At 39.5% G+C, this 22,021-nt stretch overlaps 1 protein-coding gene across 1 annotated transcript in view; it reads right to left on the minus strand.

Annotated features, from left to right (window-relative positions):
• Window positions 1–3,729: 3,729 nt before the first annotated feature.
• The window catches only part of msantd2 (Myb/SANT DNA binding domain containing 2), a 33,380-nt gene continuing 15,088 nt past the window's right edge, over window positions 3,730–22,021 (minus strand). The window contains exons 3-4 of the mRNA XM_043676838.2: window positions 14,971–15,031; window positions 3,730–11,880 (exon numbers count right to left, since the gene is read on the minus strand). Of these exons, the coding sequence (XP_043532773.1) occupies window positions 11,013–11,880; window positions 14,971–15,031 (929 nt within the window). The 3' untranslated portion in view covers window positions 3,730–11,012. The remainder of the gene's footprint in view (window positions 11,881–14,970; window positions 15,032–22,021) is intronic.

Genomic DNA, 22,021 nt, shown 5'->3' on the forward strand with positions numbered 1-22,021 from the left:
TGAGAACCCAGCCTCTCTGACCAGTTGGAAGTTATAACTAGGAAAGTACAGGGAGTAGTGCCGAGTGAGGCTGAAGGACCAGAGTTGTTCTAAATAATTCAATTCTGGAATGGATAAGAGAACCAAAACCTCTAATTGATTGGGGTGCTCTGCCCAGAATAATAACCCTGGCTGCGGAAGGGATTGAAGACAGTTTCAGCAAAGACTAAGGGTTTCAAGAGAAGGGAGGTTCTGGAGATGACATTAAAAACTTAAGAGGAGTTCAAAAACTAACAGAAATGACAGAGGGAATTAGCGATGTTTACTTTGATTTATTGTTGTCACGTGTACAACAATAAGTAGTGAAAAATTTGGTTTTGAGTAGTACACGCATTTCATCGCAAACAAGGACATACAGATCAGAGGGTGCTTAGAAGAGCGAGACTTACAAAAAAACTTGCTTGTTAAAGTTCCAGTCATTTTGCCCTAAAAACCCAGAGCAGTGAAGGATGACTATAAAAGTCAGGACCAAGCTAGAAATATTCCATTCAGCTACCCAAAGCAGAAGAAGTCTTGATCCTCCTAAATGAAATGCTGGTGTCAAAAAACATCAAAGAATGGACCCTTAGAGAGAGTTTAGAGAAACTGGACAAACTGAACTAATTCAGCCAAGTTCTGCAGATGTCTGGAGCAAAGCAACCCTTCAGGGCTAGGCTGGCTCAGCCAAAGTCACATGGTTTTACAAAACCTGAGTTTTGGCCAGTAAAGCGTAAAGAGGTCAGAAAAGTGAAGTGACGGATGGAGAAATCTTTACTAAATTAAACAGAAGACTGATAGTAAGGGAGCTGCCTCACACAAAATGTTACATGACAGTGGTGGCCATTATTTAGCCTATGTACACCAGGGTATCCCAGTAGAGATACGGGAGAACAGGAAACAGTGCATCCCCCAATAGCAAAATTATGGAAATCCTTACCATAGAAAAATCACCTACAGGCATTCAAAAAAAAAACAGTTCAGGTGCTACAATAAACTTTCAGGTAGCCAAAACTAGTGTGCAGTGCTTAGTTGAGGAACCAAGAAGAAAGATGGCTAGTTTTCAAGTAGACACGGTTGAATGAGATTCACCCAAAATGTAGCAAGTTGAATTCTAATCCTCAGGATTAAATAGAGACACAAAGTTCCCAGGCTTTGCCGGCAAATATGAAAAGGGAGCCTACACCTCTGTTGGACAGGTGAGAGGATTGGCTACTTTAAACCTTTTTACACTGCGTGATGTGATTTACAGGTATAATTTTTTGAAGTGTTATTTGTTGAGAGTTTGGGTTTTCTGGTTGAAGAATTAGCAAGCGATGTTTTCTATGTGTTAGAAGTTAATTATTAATTTTTATTTTTGTAGCTATGGTGACTTTTGAAAATTATATTTTGAAGCCTGGCTTTCGAGTGAGTCGGATTTATGGCATAATTATGGACTTTCAAAAAAAATTTGATTGTTCTGTAACCCAGCAAATTAAATACTGGGGACTCAAGATTTGTTAAGTGTATTCTAGAATTTCTTTCTTCAGAAAAAGAAAAAACCCATAGTTCGGCCTTTTCATTTGACTTTGAGTGGAGTCTTTGGAATAGGATGGCTTCATAAAAACAAAGCTCCTGAGAAGCAAAGGATATATGTGGAAACTCTGTTATACTGGGTGAAGGTATTATTGGTTCCAGATCAAAAGGGATGGATTTTTTTTAAACCCATTGAGGTATGTTATGAAACCCCCAGTGGAGCCTGTGGGACTTAGAACTGGGTGTCCTGGTCCAGAGGTAAGGGCAGTATTACTGTACAAGGCCCCTTTAGAATTGTTGGCATAAAACTCTGAAGAGATTACACAAAACTATATAATTAAGCATGCATGTTACTCAAGAAACTATCTGCAATTCTAGCCGAAAGGTTGAAGTCACAGTAGACTTAACACTAGTGACCATGTATCTAACACTTCAGTAGGTTTAAGTATTATCTGAGTGATATAGTATGAAATTGTTTTACTTCAATTTATAAAAAAAGTGTTTTTGGGATTAATGAAATTACAATTTTACTGTGTTCAGAAATCTTTGATCCTTTAATAAAGTAGTTTGGATTATTCTATTTCTTTTGTAATAAGCTTCTGTTTTATTGTGTGAGCAAAACCTGCAACACTGTGTGCTTTTGTTTCAGTGAGAGATCAAAACAACTTGAAAATACCAGAAACAAGCCAAGTTCATGCAATAGGATTGGACTGGTCTGGTAATAACAGCTACTTTGACCATAGCAATATTTAGTAGGTGGCCACAGAAGTTTCTAAATAGTTCTACAATTAGTGAAAAAGCCACCATAACCACATTTAAAAGCATGAACGCCTGCACCCCTACTGTATGAACAGGAGGTGTAGCTAAACAAAACATTTTAAAAAGTAGAGGAAAATCCCTGAATTGATAGAGTTGGTAAATCTGACATACCCAGATTTAAAGGAAACATTCACTCTTGGCAAACCAATCTTTCAGAATTGGGAGACAGATCTAGAAGATTCCCAAATAGACCTGACAGGTACTCAACTACCCCCAAAGCTGCTTAGAAAGGTGCCTTACCCAATTGAGAAGCCATAAAAAAAAAGCAGCAAAACTAGCCCAATATGGGTCTCCAGAGATAAAGGACTGAACAGGGTCGCACAAAGGTTCCAACTTAGGTAGAAGTCTTAATCAAAGGCTGAACTTCCGTTGGATTAACAGGGAGCCTGGCTGATCAACACACTGTCTCCAACCTAGGAAGAACAATGAAGATCCCCAAAAAATTCAGACGGTGATCGAGATGCCTCATTTAGTTGATTAGTTTGTTGCAGGAATGAGACAGCGACCTTAGAGCACTAGAGTCCAAAATGAAATCAGACATGTGTAAACCAACCCTTCAAAGTTAGTAAAAGTCAGTAATCCTCGAAGCTCCAGCACATTTGTAACCACCATAAAGGTATAGCTAAAACCAAGTTAAACTCAGAGTCCAGTAAAACAGTGGGAATCTACCAGAGGGTAGACATGTGAAGAGTAGCCAGAGAAGGGGGTGTTCAGGTGAGGTCAAACAGGCACTCTCCCCAGCAGAAACCCAAACTGCCACAGTCGGCACTTTTATTTAGATGCCTGATTAGCACCCCATCCCACGAGCCATAGGAGAAAGTGGCCACTATTTAAATTTCCTAAACAATGAACTCAAAAGAGGCATCCACGGGAGTATATGCCAATAGTAGACCTTAACATGGACAAGGGAGATGGCCCACAATTAAATCAACCAACAGGTTAGTTCTGAGGAAGAGTCACTGAACTCAAAACATTAACTGCTTCCTCTCCACAGATACTGCCAGACTAATTTAGATTTGTCCAGCAGTTTGTGTGTGGATCCTCAGCACTGAAGAACCTGATGCCATGCTCCTGTGTTCAAGATGATGTTGTAGTGTACACTGCTGAAGTTCAGAAGATAGCGAGGATTGCAGATGCTGGAGAGTCAGAGTCAATAAAATGTGGTACTCGAAAAAGTACAGCTGGTCAGGCAGCATCCAAAGAGCTGGAGAGTTGACATTTCAGGAGGACCCTTCATCAGGACTGCCAAAAATGTTGACTCTCCTGCTCCCCAGATGGTTGTGCTTTTTTCACTGTTGAAGTTTAATAAACTACTTTTAGCTTTTGAAAAGGTAAAATCTCAGACAGTTTTACTATTTCAGACATTCACACACACACAAATAAAGTCATAATGGTCTTTAATATCTAATAATTTATAGCTTAATGCTGCATCAAGAGAAGAATACAAGACATATCTCACCAAAACATCCCAAAGCCGCTGAGAGTTCCCATTGAAAATAATGGAAAATCCCTAACATTCTTATGTGGGGCAGTGAGTGAGGATTACATTCCCCCAACTTTGTGAATCAAAAGATGATCTTATGTCTTTCTCACTTTGAGCCAACATTCTAATCCATATGAGTCTCAAGCACTTGCTAGTCAGCATAGATGCTTATTCTTTTCCTTCTTAAAAGGATAAATCATTTCATAAAGTATTACAATATAATCAATAACAGCAGGGATAAATACCACATAATATTTCAGTTAAGAAAAATGGAAAAAGAACATGTTTTTCTTTGCTATTCTGTGATTTTCTTTTGTTGCTGCAAACTCGATTAGATTTTAGTTCTACCACTAAATGTGGACATTTGGACATCAGTGCAACAATCAGCCGCTTGCTGACAAAACAACTTCACACCTTGTCCTGGCTGTCATACGTCTGTATTATATATGGAGCATGTGCATCATTGGTCAGCTACACAATGAGGAATGGCTGCCCTGTTTAAAATCAAAGCTTTAGACAGCTTAATTACCAGAGGGCAAAGAAACGTCCAAAATAAAACTTTTTGGAAAAAAAATCAAAGCACAAAAATGTAAAAAATACAATTTTATTTGTTTAAAGTTACCTCTAACTATATCTTCATCTTTATATGATCAACAGTGTCTAAACTAAGAACGATACAGTTCAGCCTGCCTGGTTGGTCATCGTTCAGAACAGTGGCTTGTTCTGGGGATTTTCTCCAGTGATTTGGTTTTTGTTTCTCTGACTTTCATTTGGTCTTCATTTATAATGGGATCTCCAGTAGTCGTATATTAACTTAAGAGTACTGAAAATACCCACTTGTGAATGCTTGCACTATGTAAGAACGTAACATTGAACCTAGGCAGGTGCCGACATAGTGTGCACTCTGGCAATTTATGAAAGCGAAGGGAGCTGTAAGCCATTATTGTAGGTGCAGAGTCCTAAGCATTAGTGCCTTTATTAGCCAATATACTATGTACAGAGCAGTCCTGTGCTTTTTGTGGTGGGATTGGAATGTTTCCACACTGTTCAAATTATAGATTGGTGAAAATTTTCATCAGCAGTTTGAGAGTATGTTGTGTGCACACAATTACCGAACTGTATTTCTAAACAGAGGGATCACAGACCCGATTAATAAAGCTAATTGGATGGCTGCTGAAATCAGCAGAATTAATATTTTCCAAAGGAATGAGGGGGAGATGTCTCCGAGAGCTGTGGTAAATATTAAGTTGGAAGCTCCTCAATAATGGTCTTGTGGATAAGGGCACCATTAGGTACATAAACTATACACACAAGGTTTGAGATCTGATTCCTGAGCTGTATTTTATTAGCTAATACCCTGGGCAATAGCAGAATCTGTAATTACTTCCAGTGCGTTTACAGTTATCGGGATGAGGGGAGGAAACAAATCAGCAAAGGTGCTTGATTGTTATCCAGTGATACAAAACGTGACTACACTGATGGGAGTTCAACCTGGATTCAAATGTCATTCCCTATAGTCAGAAGACATCAATATTCACTGGTTAGGTTCATGAGTGAGATGTCAAAGGGCTACTGCCAAACAAAGTACTCCATCTACACAGCATATCTACAGTCACCAAGAGAGAGTCTTGAAAAGGGAACTGACATTATTTATAGGCTGGATGGCATCAAATCGACACACAAAACTGCTGAAAGGGATATAGAGAAACTGATTTGGATAGACATGCCCTTTCCACAGCAACATTTTGGCCACAGTTAATTTGCCAACAAACAAGCTGCCTGTTTCTCATGTAACAAATTGGTGTTCGTTTGAAACTTGGTATTGTTGCAACAGTCTTGCTGAGTGTAAGACAAAAAAAAAACTTTCATTGCATGGTTTTTTTTCCCCCACTAATAATGACTTATTTATAAATGATGCTTCTCTTGGAATCAGCTTCAAAATTCAAACTAAAAGGATATGAAAGCCCTACTTAATTTCAGCAAGGCTTTTTGCATAGCTTTCTGGAACTGGGTTCACAAATTATCCAATCTAACCCATTTCTCAGCTGGCCAACTTGTAACGATGGATGCTGACATCTTAGAGCTGCTCATGACCATTGTTCAAATCTTGCTACTTAAGGGCAACAAAGTGGCATAAATAATATCAAAGCTAGTGTCCAATGAAAGTTTAAACCAAAAGACAAGTGCTCCAGGTGACCTATGCATTTACCCAGGAATGGGCAATGAAATAAACTCCCAAAGTCCACTACTCATCACTGAAGTACAGTCACATCCAGAATGGTCTCAGTTCCAAAACGATACAGGAAGGGTTTCAAAAGCACACTCTGTATTTTCAATTTCTTGCCTTCATATTAAAATGGGCAGCAGTTTTGCTAAAGTACAACATTTAAGACAGCAATATGCAGGCTTCACCTTGAAGGTGAACAGTGTAATGATGCACACTGACCCGAAGCAGAAATGCTACCTCTCTAAACTTACTGAACTTCATTTTTAAAAACGATTTGAAAGACAATTACTTAAGTTACAGAATTTGAGGCATGTCTACAAGGTTGCAACATTAATTTGAGACTGTTCCATTAGTTTTCAGTTATTTTGAGACATAACTGAATTGAAACAGAGGACTTTAGGGTAGGTAGTGAAAGGTTGTTTCCTCTGGCTGGGGATGCAAGAATGCAGAAGAACAATCTCAGGACAATAGGCTCAAAATCTTTAGGGCTGAAATGAACATAAGTTTCTTTCCCTCCACCACCACTTCAAAAGGTGGTGAATCTTTGGAATGTTCTATCCCATAGGATTAAGGCTGAGACAGACTGATTTTTGGTTTCAGGAAATCAGAGGATATAGGGATGAGGAGAGAAATTTAAGTTGAAGCAGATGATCAGCCATGAGTATTGAGAAATGGAACTGGCTGGAACAGCCATATGGTCTACTCCTGTTTCTCAAGTTATTAGATGAGGAAACAGTTATTGTCCCTTGTTTTTGCTACCTAATGGAAGTTACTTTGTGTGGGAGACAAGGTCAATGAAGCAGTTTGGAATCCAATTAATATTGGCTATCATTAATCTTGGTAAGATAGGTATCTCAAGAAAATTGAGGATTATTACAACTTGCAATATCACTATCCTCAAGTCACTGCAGTACCAGTCACATTTCACTCAATGGGCTGATGAATCTAAATGGCACTACTGCAGCATCTTCAACAGGTTGTTTCAGGAGTTAAAAATGTTACGCACTTATCAATTACATCATTTCAGTGTAAGATAATACTGAATCGGACCTGCATCATTACATATTGTTGTTCCGAGAAATTAGGTTTCCAACTTTAAGTGCCATGTCTTTTGGTTCCAGTGTAGTGAAGTTCCACAGAATACAGCAGGTTACGGCTGTTCCATGCTTCTAGCCAACCCTGCATGGTCTTGGTCTAATTGGTTATGATCCTGGGGAAAGCTTACAGAATCAAAATCAGAAGTTGCTGGAAAGGCTCAGCAGGTCTGGCAGCATCTGTGAAGTAAAATCAAAGTTAATGTTTCGGGTCCAATAAGCCTTCCTCAGAACTGTTTTTCCTGCAACTTCTGTTTTTGTTTCTGATATACAGCATTCACAGTTCTTTTGTTTTTTTATAAAACTTCTAGGATATCTGGCTGTGTTGTTGTCACTCATATTCCGTTTCGGGGTCACATGAAGAGTTAAATATCAAAAGTGATCTTCAAAGAAACTTGGAAGTGCACTATAAGTGTACCCTATATTGCGCCTTGTTCCATTAACAGAGAATCTACACCAAAAGCTGCAAACTGACTTTACTTCAATATTTATCTCTATGGTTTCAAGACATGTTAATTAAGTGTCTTATAAATCTTAAAAAAACTGTCCTGAGCAATAAAGTTGTGATACATCAAATCTTTTTCCAAGTTTGAGGAAAAATGACAAGTGATGCAAAACACAATCCCAAACACTGATTGCATTTCCATCACATCAAAATCTCTCCCAGTCATCTTCAATGCCATTGATAACTCTACTGATACCCTGAAAACATGGATGTCGATTGAGTTTTTGATCTTTTGACTTCTTTGGGCTCAGGTGATTAAGAGTTAATTTACTCAATAACTAAATGTGCCAGAGATAGATAGTTTTGATGTTCTTGTAACTTTAATGCTCCTGCCTTCTGTAATATTCCATGATCCATCACAAAGTACACTGCAAATTAAAAGGATTAAGTTTTGACTATGTAACACTTCTCAAAGTACCAGACCAAAAGAAAGTTATAGGTCATGTAAGAGTTAAAAAGGAATGAACAAACGAATACTAAAGGGAATGAAAAATAAACTTCAGAACTTGAGAAATCTCAGCGTAGGCAAGTTATCTTGCTTAGGTCTGTGTTTTGTCCCCACTTCTTTCTCTTACGAAGGCATCAATTCGAAGTATGGCTTGTATATGTTGATAATCCTAGTTATCTTGTCCAAGACTTTGTCTCAGGCTAGACAACAAGTGACAGCAAATTATTTGAACTCATGATGGATACAAGAGCAAAGATTAAACTTGAAGCGCTACAGCCTAGCTTCATTTGATTATTACGGTATACACAATGGGATATGCCAATGAGGACAACATACTTTTCAGCAGACAAGTTTCTTTTCCCCTCTATATGATACCAACCTCCATGTACCAATAGTCTCCCTGTCGATACAGCAGCACAAGGTAGGGACCAAACCTGACTGCTCTCATTTACTTGGTCCTGTTTTAGTTTGCAGAAGACTAACCAATCGAACTGCTACTGAAGCTCATACTTTGGAGTTCACTTCAAAATGTAACATTAAAAAGGTGAAAGCTCATTATTTTTAAACCTTGGGAAATAAAGTCTCAGCTATTGCCTGTAAGGAACTGAGGGGTGAATACTGTGGAGAGGATTTCTCTTTTACTGGACCTGCTTTAAAATGTTAACATTTTACATTTGCTGTGGTCCATCAGCAAAAACCAGAAGACTCTGAATTTTTAAAGTACAGTGCTATCAATTACAAGAACCATTTGAAGTCTCCTGAGGGATTTTGCTATAAAGAGTTTAAATTTCTAATGCTAGGAACAACATGTGACAAGCTCAAGTTGCTTTGAGACACTTTTGGGGCTAGCGCTCTCTAATAAAAACTAATTGGTCTGACAGAATGTGATAGCAATTTCTTTCTTACTCAGTCCTCAATCTCAAACTTTGAAGGTGAATTACAAAAGATGTTTCTGCTAAAAAGAACAGTGATTAAAAACTGATGTGTGCATGACAAAGGACAACACGAGTGATTATAAAACAAGCATTATAATGGATTCATTAAGCCCTGGCAGTTAATTTGTATTGAAATCTGCTGATAACATTTTATCTAACTTGACACTCAATTGAGGGAGGCTTAATCCACAGTAAGGTTATGTCACCATGATCCTAAAGGACCAGTGGGCTGTTCAATCATTATACAGACACGCCTGGTGGAGTGCTTAACCCAAGGGTCACCACATCTCAGCCAAGGGACGAGTTTGACAAGATAGAACAGCTGGTGTGGGAACCGAACCCGTGCTGTTTGCGCCATGCTGCACTGCAAACCAGCCGTGCAGTCAACTGTGCTTTGTCTCTCTCTCTCTCTCTCTCTCTCTCTCTCTCTCGAATGAGACAACCTAGAGCTCTCTGGAGCAGTGATGACTTTACCTTAACCCATACTAAACAAAGCCCCAAGCCTCATTCCCAACATCTCAGTCATAGGTGCACCACACTAACGCGAATGTCCCCTAAAGGCAGCAAAAACACCAGCGGGTTACACCACCATGCAAACAAATGATTATTTGGTCTTAAAACACCACTTTACTTTAGATTGTCTCATGGTAGCTCTCATTTTGCAATGACGAAGATGATTAGAAAAGAAACTAAAAAGTAGAAGAGATCAGTTAGCTGTGAAAAGAAGAAAATTTCTTCAATACAAAACAGTCTGGGAAGCTTTGTTCAGAATCTCACTCCAGGATGCTAATACAACTGTGAAAGCATATTAGTTTCTGTCTGGGCACAAGTGCACCACTGATTTTAAAATGCCCAGGTGAAAATGGCCAATGGAGGGCATCTAGTTACTTTATTTCACCATCTGCATTATACTTGGGAATCCCAAAAGAATAATTTGCACCAGGGCTTTCCTCAACAAGCGTTCGAATGCCTTTCTGGCTCTACGCATTCATTTTCCTTACAGCCATCTATCCCAAAATCGTTCAGCTGTGCTGGAACCAACCCTGGGATATTGTCAAGGCACTGTGCACATCAGTAAGTGCCAGAATAATTGCAGCTGTGCAGAGTGGAGTTGGGTCAGGATCCAATATGAAGTGTGATTCACAGACCTGGGTTTATGGTAACAGGATAGTTATAATATTTTGCCATAGAAAAGGAGGCTTTGTTGACATTTTGGCTACCCAGGGCTACATTCCAGCAGCCATTTGAACAACACACATATCCAGATAACTTTGCCCCCCCCCCCACCCATGCCATCCTGGTTCAATGCTAACTTCAGCAGAAGAGACATGCTTTCAACAGACTGAGACCCAATCTCAATTTCTATTTTACTTCATCTTTTCTTCCCCCATCCCCAATTAAAATACACATTACCTATTAATTATTTAGTAACTTAGTTCCTAATCCAATGAAATCACCAAGAGTGGCTAGTGGATTTGAGTGCTGGAAAATGCTATGAGTAGAGAATACAAGTGAAGCATGCAGCCCAATATACTACCAGACCATTATGAATGGTCGGTGCTCTCACAACTTGTATTCATGTCCTAGGCAAACTGGTTGGACTGTACAGTATACTGTACATTAATAGGACCGTAACCAAGGCATTGGACCATTAAAGCCTTTAATTGATGCAAAGGCTCCAACATTCACGCTCTCAGGTTGGAATCTTCTTTCTGTGGAACAGAGTAACTGCAAACTCCTTTTCTCCATGATTTAAGCTCCTGCCTTGCCCTCCCAATCATTCCACCCATAGTCTTGAACATTCAATTTTGTTCTACCCAATCCCCTTCCTCAGCCACAATGGCATTGAAATCCTTAGGACAGCGAGTGTGGGAAGCTTCAAAATCAAAACCCTGACATTATTACAGCTTTAAATGCCACCAGGCAGGACTCTTCTGCACATCCAATTGAATACGTGCGTTACTGTCGGATTTACTTTGTGAATCGTAAAGAATACCCCATGGCTTTTTCCAAACACTCAATTACACAGCCAGAAGAGAGATACTCCTTTTCTACTTCTATAAATTTGATGTAAATAGATCTTGAGATGGATCCTGCCCGACAGTTTTCAGCAAGGAAGCCGTTGATGGTACAGGTCTCTAGGCCCAGCATCTTGACAGGTGGTTGAAAGTGTTGCAGTATGCAATGACGAATGGTCACCTCCTCTGCTAAGCCCAAGTAACAGTAGCGGATTTTTGACTTCACCTCACTTCCGTCGACGAGTTCGCTCTCCAAGAGAGATGGCCCAGCAGTGTTGCTGCCGGAATCCCGCCGCAAGGAAACCCTGGGCAGCACCCGTATCCCGTAATCTCGCCGCGGGGAGAAAACCTCACCCTCTACCTCCTCACAGCCAATCACGTAGAGGCCATTGGTGTCCGGGATCCCGCCCGGAAGCAAATACTGTATAGTGTTGTCACCGGCTGCTCGGGAAAGTGCGATGGGTATCCATTCGAAAGCGAAGTGCAGCTCGAGACAGCGCGCTTCACTTTTAGTGATCTCAAAAACCTTATAATAGACTTTCTTCCAGTTCATTTTTTGACGCTTGATTGCAATCACTTTGCCCTCTGGTTTATCTGGGTTTAAGTATTCCTTCAGTCTTTTTCCAACCAACACCTGGGAGCTGATTTCCGCATAATGGTACCGAATGTCCTCGACCCACCGCGTATTATACCCAATGGCAAAAATACCAAGTTTATTTGTGAATTGTGGACTGCTGAGTTCATCATAACTTTGGAACTCCTGCCATCTTGGCTGGACAGCATCTAGCAGTGCTGTGAGGGCCTGCAGAATCTCCGGCTTCCTGCAAAGAAGGAAACAACAAAGTGAGTTAAAAAACAAAAAGACAGCACCCGAGTTGTAAAACTCATGTAAAATCACATGGTGCAGCAGTATGACACTCAGTTCCTTGTGTTTGCTCTTTAAAAGAGCTTTCTAATTGGGTGCACACTACTGTTCTTTGTTTTTAAGTATCATCAATGCTACAATCTGTTTCCACCATCCTTCCAAGCAACATCAAAAAATTTTGATTGTGTTTTAAAGGATGTTCACCTCTCGCTAATTTTTTTTTTAAATCTTAAACCTGTCCCCTCTAGTTATCTACCCTAAATCTAGTCACAGCAAAGTCATCTAATCTACTCAAATTATTATATGTCATAAGACCTGGTAAGAAAGCTGGATTGCAGACTGGCAGTGTTTATTTCACAAGTCAAGTCACTCACTGGACTCTGGTGATGTGCAAATAATTATGATTTATAGCCACATATTGTTTTACCAAACTGAGGTAACATAGGTTGCTTAGCATTATTCTTAGGCTGTCTATCATTCCAACAGTTGTGACAATTCTTCCGCAACAGATGGAGCACTGTATTGGCCTAGGAGGATTCTCCGCTGGGAAGAACATTCGCATAATAAATGCAGTAAATACCAGTCAGGTAAGTCTGACTAGCGACAAGTGGCACTGTACTTCATTAGGAAAAGTGATCAACTTGTTCATTAAGACAAAACAAACAAGGACGGGTGCCAAAGATCAGAAATAAAAACAGAAATATCTAAAAATAACTCCAAGTCTAGCATTGCGGTGGGGGGGGGAGAGAGAAGAGAGAAGAAAGTACTTAATGTTTGAGTCCAGTGATTCTTCATTAAAAGAGTCTGTTCTTCTGTTCTGAACAAGAGTCAACTAGGTTCAAATCATTTGCTCTTTTTTCCTCCCCTTTGCAGATGCTGACTAACAATCCCAGTTTCTCCAGCATTCTGTTTCAGTTTTCCAGCATCAACAGTGTTTTGCCCTAATTAAAATATTATTCCCTAAAGAGTGGAGCAGGAAATTAATTCAAGTACTCCAGTTTTTATTTTGAGAGATACTTAGACCAGCAAGTTTGTTTGCGACTGGTGGCATTGGGTCCTTCAAAATCAAACATTGATCCTTTTGCCTTTGTGACCACTCAGTATGTTGTCATTATTTCACACACATCTCAAAATTGTTATGACAAACTTAGAGTTAAACATAAGGTGATTTAATCTGCCACACAGTGGCAGCAGTGCGCATTTCATCAACATGATGCACTGCAGCAATGCCCCTTTGACACCACTTTCCAATCTCATGACCACTATTACCTAGGAAGACAGGGGCACCAATATTTGCAGGCTCCCTTCCAAGCTATACACCATCTTGATTTCGAATTATATCACCATTGCTTCAGTATGGCTGAGTCAAAAACCTGGAAGTCTCTAACTGTACTGTAGGTGTATGTGCAGTTCAAGAAAGCAGCTCACCATCCCGTTCACATGCGCAATTAGGGATGGCTAATAAATGCAGGCCCAGCCAGCGATGCCCAAATTCTGTAAATTAAATTAAAATAAAGAGTGGTCTAGCCTAATCCTACAGGCCAGAATTTAAACTTGGTAGGCCAGCAAATAAGTCATCAAACACAAATCAAATTGAAGTAGCAAGGGTTTCATGGGTTTGGCTCACAGGTTCCAGTTTGGATACCCCAAATTAGCAGAATGGCAGTTTTGTAACTGATCGAAAATGTCCTTTATTTTTAAAGAGTGCAGGCGATTTATTAACATTTTTGCCATCAATTTTACACAGTAAAAATATTTCCACAGCCCCGGTTAATTTGAGGTAGCGCTCTGGTCAAATGTGTTCCTTCAAACACAAAACTGCATCAGTCCCATATATCAATGAAAGTGGATTGAGCAAAGAAAAGCAGAACATGAGAATCAATGCTAACTGCAACACAAAGCATGAGAAATTGACATTCCATTCATTCTGCTACCTTCCCAAGTATTCCTCCTTCAATCTGAACTTTATTTTCCAGAACCATAAACATGTTCATGGCAAATTCCTGTCTACTTAACAAAGCATCTTCAGGCTAACAGTTCTTACCTTAAGCAATACCATCTTAATACTGGAACCCAGTGTTGGGAAGAGGCTCTTTGCTGTTCTACAGAACCTGTCAATCCTTTGCTGGCAAAAAAGTATTACTAAACTGTGTTACTGTACAGGCATAATATGTACACCTGATTTCCTGACATACCCAACCTCTACAGCAGCAGAGTTAAAATCCTGGCTAATGTTTCTCATTCTAGATGTTCAAGATGGCAGCAGAGTAGCACAGCTAAGCCCAGGACTCATCCACTCCTTGTCTGCTTTTCTTTTTTTTTGTGTGTGTTTGCTCTTTTTATTCCCTCTGCTTTAAAGCTGGGTGGAGGCAGTGGCCTCTGGCAGCAATGACAGGATAAGCCAGACATGGCTCCATCCCAGCCTGGAGTTTCCCAGAGTGAGGAGCAGGTCCCAGGGCTATTCTCCTGGCCTGCTCTTGCAGGCTGAGCTGAGGGCCCAGGCTCACAGCTAAGTGCGGGTGCCTGAAGGAGCGGAAGTATTGGCGAAAGAGGTGGCCGAGGACTCTGATGACCAACCACAGTGTCTGGAGGAGGGTCAGATGGGGAGGAGGAGGTACGGAACCTGAACATTCCTAGGCTCAGGTCTCCAGCTTGGCTGCAGCAGAGACCCAGGAGGCCGTTTCACAGACTCCAGGCAATGACAAGCAGCTACCGGAGGAGGAACATCAAGAGTGAAAGATGAACTCTATTGCAGCAAAAATGTCAGAGTGAGGTGATATTTTGCTTATAACATGCGAAAAACCACTTTCACTACCTAATATATACATGATAATAAATCCAAATTTAATCACTGTAGATAAGGATCACATATAATAAAACCACCTCTGCAACACAGAAAAAGGATTGAAACAGGCTTTTTACAGGAAATACATTATTTGGGAGACATGAGGTTCAAATCTACATTCAAACACAAGAGCTGACTTCCAAATCCAATGCAGCATCAGTTACATCTAAGTTTTACATTCAAACTCTTAAGCAAACTTACTGCATGTTATCTGTAGAATTATGCCTTGTTGGTGACTTCTTCTTCACAAAATTCATTTCTTCTATAAAAAGGAAAGAGAGGGATGGTGATTTAAAAAGGACAAGTCAAATTCCTATTGAAAAACTAAAGTTAACTACAGTACAACGTTACACAGTAAACACGATCACTTCAACAAAAGCAAAATCAAACAATGTTAAGAAACCCAGAGAGCAGGAGATTGAAAACATGAAGTCTAAAATAACTTCTTCAGAATCCATATCAGGCATCCTTGATGCTATTTAATATAATTTGTACTATTGTTTTGAAGAAAATACTACTTTGAATTAATACTCTTCAATCTACTGCAATACTTGGGCAGGATTCTCTTCCCTCAAATTCTTTGCAATCCTAGCACAGCATTTTACAGCTCCAAATTCTCCTACTCGGCAATCAAACTTTGACATCTGTAACCATGTAACTAGATGCTTGCTTTTCATAGGTCAAGTGGACATAGTACAGAAATTTCACACACCCATCATTACAGTCTACTGCTATTGCTCAGATTTCAGCAATATCAAGCATGGGTATGTTAAGTTATAAACACAAGTTAGGCCTCAAAGAAAGATAACAAAGAATATGATTGTTGGGCGAAGCCTGGTTATGCACAAATGGCTTTCTCTGCAGAAATGTGTTTCTGGTTCAATACCTGCAGACTGGCAAAAATAATAGCTGCTATGCTCCCTTTAAATAAACAGGATGCTAAAGTTTGACATTCAAATAGTATTGCAAATCAAAAATTGTGACAAATCCGTCACAGCTCCCACTAAATTCATTCATTACGGCCCCATGCCAAACAGTGTGTCAATATTTTACCTAGTTAAGAACACTAAGAGATTTAAAAATAACTATCAAATCACAAGAAAGTACATAACCTACACAACACCACCTATGTTATATGCGGTGGTATCCCATTAGTAGTGTGCTTCACTTCACACCACCTGACAGTAATTTCAATTTCATTATGCCAGCTTAAGAATAAACTAGGTTTACATGTAATTCTGGGAGTAATACAATCACATGCTGCTAATGCAGCTAAACCTTATACTCTGGTCATGCCATGCGATGTCCAATCCTGCATGAAGTGAATGGCAAATATGCAAAATTGTGACAGCAGTTAAGTAGAAAAGAAATGCGTATTCATTTTTTACATAATCAAAAGTTATTTAGCTACAAAGTGAAAAGTGACAGTTAGGACTATTTGTTCCAGAATATGTACAAAGTAACTGAATTTCTAACACACTGACTTATTTGGTTGAACCACAAAGTCTCAGCCAGACCACTGCTTTCTTTCCTCTACTCTTTCTCGTTAAATTGAACTTTGCTTTGAGAGTCTTAAATCTGCATTTGAAGGTCTGGGAGAGTTCTACACAGCAGACCACATGAAGATAACGCACCAAATCATCTCTGGCGAATGAGTTCAGGGAGCTTTTTTGTAAGCTCCTTGAAGCTTTAGATGATAACAAGAAATCCCCCAAAATGGGCTCTGTTCTATGCACAGTAGTACTTAGTTGGAAAACTATAACTTAATTGGAAGCCAGAGTGTGTACAGTTCAGTGAGACTGTCTCGACTGGTCTGATGCCAACAAAGACGGCTCCAAGGTATAATGACCCAACCAGTCAAGCCAGCTATCTGAAAGGTGTAAACAGAGAAGAACAAAATCTTTCAATGTTAGATGATTTCAGAAGTCAGCAGAATAATGTTTTGTTCTGATGATTATTTTATTTAGGAATGGACTAATATTGTTGAGTGGATGGGAGGGGAGGGAAGTAGAGACTACTAATCTCAACCTTTCAAAGAACTTGGATGAACGTTGGAAATGTAATAGTCAAGGGTATAGAGCTGGAAAGTGTGGCTAGCGTAGGTTTAGCATAGTTTTGGCGGTACAGACAATGGGCCAAATGGCTTTTTCTGTGCTGTATGGTTCTGTGAAATGTGGACACCAGGGCATGGCCAACATTTGCTGGTCATTCCTACTGTTTAATTTGAATGGCATTTATAAGTCAGATTGTTGTGGGTCAGGATAGCATATTTCCTTTCATAAAAGACCTCGCAGACAGATTTTTAATCAGTAAGGGAATTAAGAATTTTAAAGGAAAAGATAGGAAAATGGAGTTGAGTATCAGATTAGGCATGATCTCATTGAATGGCGGAGGAGACTTGATGGGCTGAATGGCCTACTTCTATTCCGACATATAATGGTCTCATTATCTTAAAAATCCATCGAATGAATCAATGGTTATTTAACAGAACCATTCCTGACACGAGCTTTCAATTACAAATTGCAAAACTCTTAGTTGAATTTAAACTTAGAATACAGCAGCTGGTGAAACTTGTGTTTCACAAAGCATTATCCCGGACCTCTGGATTTACAGACAAACAACATTAGCAGTTTACCACCATCCTCCAGAAATGGTTATGCCCACCATCTGTGGACATTTGCCCTAAAGAGAACTGGTGTTTTTAGGCCAATATATCCTAGGTTCCCAATGCTGGACATTAATAGCAAGCAACAGTTTTTACAATAGAACACTTAAACCTCAAATGGTTTTTTGCTCAGCTCATCTGCACAAATCTTTGGTTAAGCTGTGAAACTAAGGAAGCCAGTATGTTCAAACATCGTGATGTTCACGGTAACATTTTAGAAACTGCTCTTCAGCAATCCTCTACCTATAGATTGTGGCAACCAACAGTGCTATTGGAAATTTAGAAAGTTCCTGAAAATACTGGAAATTTGCAGCAAAAACAAAAATACTAGAAGTGCACACATTTTTCACAAGCTATGAAGAGAAAACAGAATTTAATAGTTGAGCTGAGAATTCCTTCAGACTTTGGAATAATAACAAGAATGCTAAAAAGAAAGCACCTGAAAATGAAAACTTCAGTTCCTTAGCATTGACATTTTTGCTTTAAAGTGATGACTGGCTGAGCATTTTTCTTCAAGACTACTTGAATTCTCAGTCTTTCCAAGTCATGAAAAACAGAGTTCTACTTAACAGCACCTTTTACAAACAGAAGATGGCTCAAAGTGCTGATCAGAGGATACAAACACGGCATGATTTTTTATATTCCCAGCGGTAATTGACTGAACTAGTTTACATTCGATAACTTTGAACAGAAAACTGAAGCAGGGAAATGTCATTTTTTTAAAAAAGTACTGGATAATTGATCAATTAATGTAGGAACTCTCTTTTTCATTCATAGAACGTGAGCATAGCAAGGTCAGTATTTGATTCTGATCCCTAATTGCCTTCCAGATGACCGTAACAAAATGCATGTAGCTTTGAAGGGAACATGGAGGGGCCAGTCTAAGTCAATGGCGCCCTTGGTTTCGTAAGTGATACAGTTGGCAGGAACCCCCTGCAATCCTCAATACAGCAATTAACTCATTTAATACTTCAAGTCAGGACTTATTCACTTCATGGTAAAGTCCTGGGGAGTGTTGCTGAACAAAGAGACCTTAGAATGCAGTTTCATAGTTCCTTGAAAGTAGAGCCATAGATAGACAGGATAGTGAAGGCATATAACATGGCTGCCTTTATTGGTCAATGCATTGAGTGTAGAGGTTTGGGAGGTCATGTGAGGCTGTGCAGGACATTGATTAGGCCACTTTTGGAATAATGCATGCAGTTCTGGTCTCCCTGCTATAGGAAGGATATTGTGAAACTTGAAAGGGTTCAGAAAAGATTTACAAGGATGTTGCCAGGGTTGGAGGGTTTAAGCTATATGGGAGCAATATGAGACTGAATAGGCTGGGGCTATTTTCCCCGGAACGGAGGTTGAGGGGTGACCTCAGAGAGCTTAATTATGAGGGACATGGATAGGGTAAATAGACAAGGTCTTTTCCCCCAGGATTGGGGAATCCAAATATAGGGGGCACAGGTTTAAATGTAGACGTAAAAGTTTAAAGCGGGCAACTTTTCCACGCAGAGGGTGGTACGTATATGGAATCAGCTGCCAGAAGTGGTGGAAACTAGTACAATTACAACATTTAAGAGGCATCTGGATCGGTATATGAACACGAAGGGTTGAGGGGGATATGGACGAAATGCTGGCAAGTAGGACTAAAATTATTTAGAATATCTGGTCGGCATAGACAAATTGAGTCTGAGTGTCTTGATATGTTAAATAAAAAAATTATATCAAAGAAGTTGAGTTTTTCCAGGTGGGTTAAGGTAGATGGAAGGGAGATTTGATACAAGTGCATAGGATAGTGACAGTTTCAGATAATGTAAATAAGGCTTTTCCATTAGCCGACAAGTCCACACATTTAAAAAGTATCAGTTAGGGGTTGAAAGGGGAATGTAAAACGATACGCTCTCATCCAGACTGGGAATGATCTGGAACTCTCTACCTGTGAGGATTGTAGAAGTGGATAGTATCAAAAGAAAATGGGCTGGGAAGAAAGAGAAAAAGTAACTTGTAAGACTTTGAAGATTAATGGACAATGGGACTGACTGGATCGCTCTGTAGAGAAGTGGCATGTACTCGAGTGGTGTTGCCTGCTTTAGTAATTTAGTGATTCTCCATCCTTGCTTTGGTTTATATGGCTACTTGCATTTTCCAAATAATCAGTTTCAGGATCAGACAGACACCCAGGAGCCTCCATTCCACTCTTACCAGAGGAAATGCTTGCAACAAAATAAATTAGTTTTCCTGAATCTAATAAATTGGATTATCTTTTCTTAAAAAAGGACTTGCACTGATATAACAATTTTCATAAAGTTGGAATACCTGCCACTTCCTTAAGTGATTTACAACAAATGAGATGAACTGCAGTTAGCCCTTCAACACGTTTCCCAGCAGTTAATTTGCACAAAGTGCCACAAACATTAATGTGATAACATTCAATTAAATTGTTGATTAGTAATGTTGAGAGATACACATTGCCAGGCCACTGGACAGAACATGCCTGCATTTCTCTAAAATAGTTCTATCGATTTTTAGCATCCATCTGATCGGTCAAGTTTGGCCTCAAATTTAAAATACCACTAAAGCATTCATTCCATCATTAGAATTAGAATACATTTGCCCTAACTGTTTTTAGACCTTTACTAAAGTCAGAATGTCTCTTTAAGATCCATTTAAATGGTGCATGCATGTGTGCATAAGCGCAAAAGACTGATAAACCAGATGTATGTGTGGTTCAACATACTGCAGAAAAGAGGAAGCATATTCACTTCAATGGTCACGTAATTCATGGTATAAAAGGTTTTACTAGTCACTCCCCGGTTTTACCCTTAGCAGACTGCAGAGATCATGTTGATTTCCTCCTTTAGGCCACCACTAATGGGAAACATAAAGCAGTCCTCAAAAGATAGCTTAACACAAAATGGCTGCTCGCAGTCAAATAACAAACAGAAGTTCAAATAAGACTGATAATGCAAGCTATGTTGTCCGAGTTGAGCCAAAATGGCAAAGGTCCAAAAAAAAGTACAATCGCTTTGCTTCACACCTGCAATCCAGAACAAAACTGAATAAGTTTAGACCCTGCTTCATAAGGATCTGCTCACAACCACAAACAAGGACGGAGGCTGTAAATTTCAAACTGTATACATTCCTTCCAAATGCTGCACTCTCCCTGTGGAAATCACATTCCTGCAGGAAAGGAAAGCCGCCTGTGCTTAATCGCACCCTCTTGTCTGTCAAAACTTTTTGTTTGTTTAAAAAAAAAGATCGCAACCCATACTTCCTGTTTAATGTTAAATCAATTCCAGCAGTTTATACTCTTGCAATCTATTTGTTTAAAATTTAATCAGATTAACCATAATATCTAGGAATCAGGATGTTCAAAAAATTGACAAGCATGCCGTGCACCTATATTAAAGCAAGTCTGTGCTGATTGCTCAGGTCCTTGAATTAGTAAATTTAATAATTCCAGCCTCAGATTATTTTACCAGGACAATCGTCACAGTTTTCTACCACACCACGAAGCAGGAAAATAGTAATATTCTTCAGCTACATTTAGTCTGAGGAAAAATGGCAAATTACAAATCTAATCCACAGACACCAAATCTGGTAAATTTTATTAACAACTCATGAATTGGATAACACAACCAAAGATTTTTATCTGAATGTGACATCACGATGCAACAAAATAAAGTGGGGGTTGCAAGAACACAGTGACCTTGGATGTACAAATTAAGGTGGCAAGACAAGTTCAGAAGCCATTTTAACCCTACTCTTATTAATACGGTACAGTGTAAAAGCAGAGAAGTTGTGCTAAACCTTTACAAATCACAGATTAGGCCTTGGCTGGGGTACTATGTACAATCTTGGGTGCCACATTTAAGCGGGCCTTAAAATGGACGCAAAGGAGATTTACCAACGTTTGTGAGAAGATTTGTAGCTCGGGTGCTCGTTGCTGTGGTTCTGTTCGCCGAGCTGGAAGTTTTTGTTGCAAACGTTTCGTCCCCTGTCTAGGTGACATCCTCAGTGCTTGGGAGCCTCCTGTGAAGCGCTTCTGTGGTGTTTTACCAACATATTTCTAGTAATGTGGAACTTCAGTTGTATTATTCTTCTCCTTCTCAAATCTCTTAAATGCCTTGCCCCCACCGCCGGAGCTTTCAGAGATTTCTGCACACCTCAAATTCAGGCCTCTTTGTGATTCTCGGATTTTAACTCTCCACAACACACAGCTTTGGCTTCAGCTGCTTTGGTCCTATTGCCTGGACTTCTCTTCCTCAATGTTTTTACATTGTTTTAACCTTCTAATTTGCTCCTTAATCCCAAACTTTGTCGAAGGCTTTGGTCACCTGTAGTAATATGTCCATGTATCAAACTTTGTAAATACAATATGCATATAAAAAAGGTGTTGCTAAAGGAAGACTAGAAATGAATCATAAAATCTCTACAGTGTGGAAACAGGCCATTTGGCCCAAGTCCACACCAATCCTCCAAAGAGTATCCCATGCAGACCCATTCCTCTACCTTATTACTCTACATTTCCCTTAACACACCTAAACCTGAACACTATGGACAATTTAGCATGGCCAATTCACCTAACCTGCACAT

This window comes from Chiloscyllium plagiosum, unplaced genomic scaffold (genome assembly GCF_037043375.1).
Source record: "Chiloscyllium plagiosum isolate Xiang-an unplaced genomic scaffold, Cpla_swu_hap1 HiC_scaffold_29, whole genome shotgun sequence".
Classification (NCBI taxonomy): domain Eukaryota; kingdom Metazoa; phylum Chordata; class Chondrichthyes; order Orectolobiformes; family Hemiscylliidae; genus Chiloscyllium; species Chiloscyllium plagiosum.